The 2,346-nt window shown below is 31.8% G+C and overlaps 1 protein-coding gene across 1 annotated transcript in view; it reads left to right on the top strand.

The window, feature by feature from the left end:
- LOC111717004 (ubiquitin-conjugating enzyme E2 K) overlaps nt 1-2,346 on the top strand; it is an 8,411-nt gene that overhangs the window by 4,068 nt on the left and 1,997 nt on the right. The window contains exons 4-7 of the mRNA XM_023492517.1: nt 311-414; nt 1,518-1,575; nt 2,020-2,046; nt 2,177-2,245. Of these exons, the coding sequence (XP_023348285.1) occupies nt 311-414; nt 1,518-1,575; nt 2,020-2,046; nt 2,177-2,245 (258 nt within the window). The remainder of the gene's footprint in view (nt 1-310; nt 415-1,517; nt 1,576-2,019; nt 2,047-2,176; nt 2,246-2,346) is intronic.

The following is a 2,346-nucleotide window of genomic DNA, read 5'->3' as shown; positions in this document are numbered from 1 at the left end:
GGGGGGGGGGAAGAATTTTGGATGGTATGGGGGAAAAAATAATATAAATAATGCGCTAGTTTTTTCCTTCATTTTTATATTCTTATCCCAAAATTATATTTATTCTCTTCAATTCAGCGAATAAAGCCTTAGAAAAATAATGCCTTAGAAATATAATTTTCAAAAGGGGGTGGGGGGGAAATACATTTATGTCTTCTCGTGTTAAAGATATAAAAAATATATTTTTTTTATCAGCTATTTAGATGTTAATCTCATATTCAAACATATGAAAATGTTCGAATTGTTTTATTTTAAAAACATATCTATCTAGGTCCGTTTTATCACTAAGATCTGGCATCCCAATATTTCCAGTGTAACTGGAGCCATCTGTCTGGATATACTTAAGGACCAGTGGGCCGCAGCAATGACGCTCAGGTGGGCCGAGAAATATATATTTTTCCCAACAATCTTTTTCATTTGATAAGAATCCAGCTCATGAATATTTCTTGGACGTTTTGATAATTTTTTCCGCCAAATGTTTTTTTTTTTTGCTCATTTTATGACGAAAAAACTTGATTATACCCCGTAATGACTTAAAAGGTTTCAATGATATTTAATATGTCGACACAAAATTGTGGGTTGAGACAAATAGTTATCTTTAGGGTTGAATTTTGCCACTTGGATTATTAGTAACAAAAAATTATTAATTATTATAATTATTATTTATTTTTATTCGACTTGTTGCTGTGGACTAACACTTCAAATTAAAACTGCAATAAAAGGAGCTGTTTTCCGAACAAAATCCGGCGTTGGCAGACAAAATAGACGTTAAAGATTATAAAGTCACGTAATATCAAGGTACCCTCCATTTATAGAATGGAATGTCAGATTCACAACAGTAAAATTTGATAGAAGGAATAGCCTTATTTAAAGCAAAAAATTCATTATTTCAAATTGCGTTTTCTCTTATAATGTGATTTTGGATTTAAACAGTTATACAGCAGAAACAAAGAAGGTGCTTGTCAGAATTCAACACTAATGCATGAAAAGGACGATATCGCATTGTTACTCAGTTAAAAAGCCTGAAAGGGTCCTGTAATGAATCTGACATGCCACTTAAAGGGACTGTTAACGTAATGTCAAGTGACCCTCAATACAAAAATGGTAATGCCCGTTTCACAATGGTACACTGGAAACGTTTATTTGATCAATAATGTGGAAGATATCGCCTTTTTTCTACGATTATATTTCTAGGTTTGAGTGTTGGATTCTGATAATTTATATATGTTTTCCTGTCGTAGAAACGCTAAGTCAAATTGTAAAAAAAAAAACCAAAAATGAAAATAATCATTTTTCAAAATTATAAATAATGAATGGCATGAATGGTCATTTGAAACTACGGTTACAGTCACTTGAAGGCAAAAAAGCACCCAGAATAAGCCTGGCGAACCCAACAGCCAGAACGTCCCGCGTCCAAGACCACTTATTAAAAAATTGATTAGATAATAACTTGGTTTAAAAATTGATTATTGTTTTAGAACGGTTTTGTTAAGTATTCAAGCTTTACTAGCTGCACCAGAACCAAGCGATCCACAGGTATTATTATTATCATTGTTATCATTGTTTTGTCATGTTTGTCATCCTTATTGATATCATTGGTATCATTGTTAAAATTATTATTATCATTATTGTTATTGTTTATATTGTTATCATCCTGATTATCCTCATCATTTTTATTATTGTTAACGGAAATTTTAAATTGTTATCATTATTATTAACAATAGTGCATAGACCTACATAATGTATGATGAAGAACAATAAGTAACAGTGAAGTGCAGTGCAGTGCAGTGCAGTGCAGTGCAGTGCAGTGCAGTGCAGTGCAGTGCAGTGCAGTACAGTACAGTACAGTACAGTACAGTACAGTACAGTACAGTACAGTACAGTACAGTACAGTACAGTACAGTACAGTACAGTAATGAACAAAGTTTAATTTTCAAAAATTATGATTGAAACATTTATTAGTAATATATTTTATTTTAGGATGCAGTGGTTGCTCGGCAATACCAGGGAATAGAAAAACTTATCATTTTTGTTTCAAAAATAAGATTTTTGTTTTTGATTTGTAATGTTTCCTACTGGGATGTTTTACCATCTTTTTTAACTTTATAAAAATTGATAAAGTTTATTCTGAATTTAGGAGAATAACGGAATATACAGAGAAACAGCCCAGCACTGGACCACTGTGTATGCGGGTTCAAGTTATAAGGTGATTTTTTGATAAGGGGAGAATAATGAAAACAGTTTTTTTGACAAAGTAAATTATTTTTTTTTTAAAGGGGATGGTGGAGTTGGCACATTTGATGTCAA

The sequence above is a fragment of the Eurytemora carolleeae genome, unplaced genomic scaffold, assembly GCF_000591075.1.
Source record: "Eurytemora carolleeae unplaced genomic scaffold, Eaff_2.0 scaffold1578, whole genome shotgun sequence".
NCBI classification, from domain to species: Eukaryota; Metazoa; Arthropoda; class Copepoda; order Calanoida; family Temoridae; genus Eurytemora; species Eurytemora carolleeae.
The sequence above is the reverse complement of the archived record's forward strand: the minus strand, read 5'-3'. Positions and strand labels throughout refer to the sequence as shown.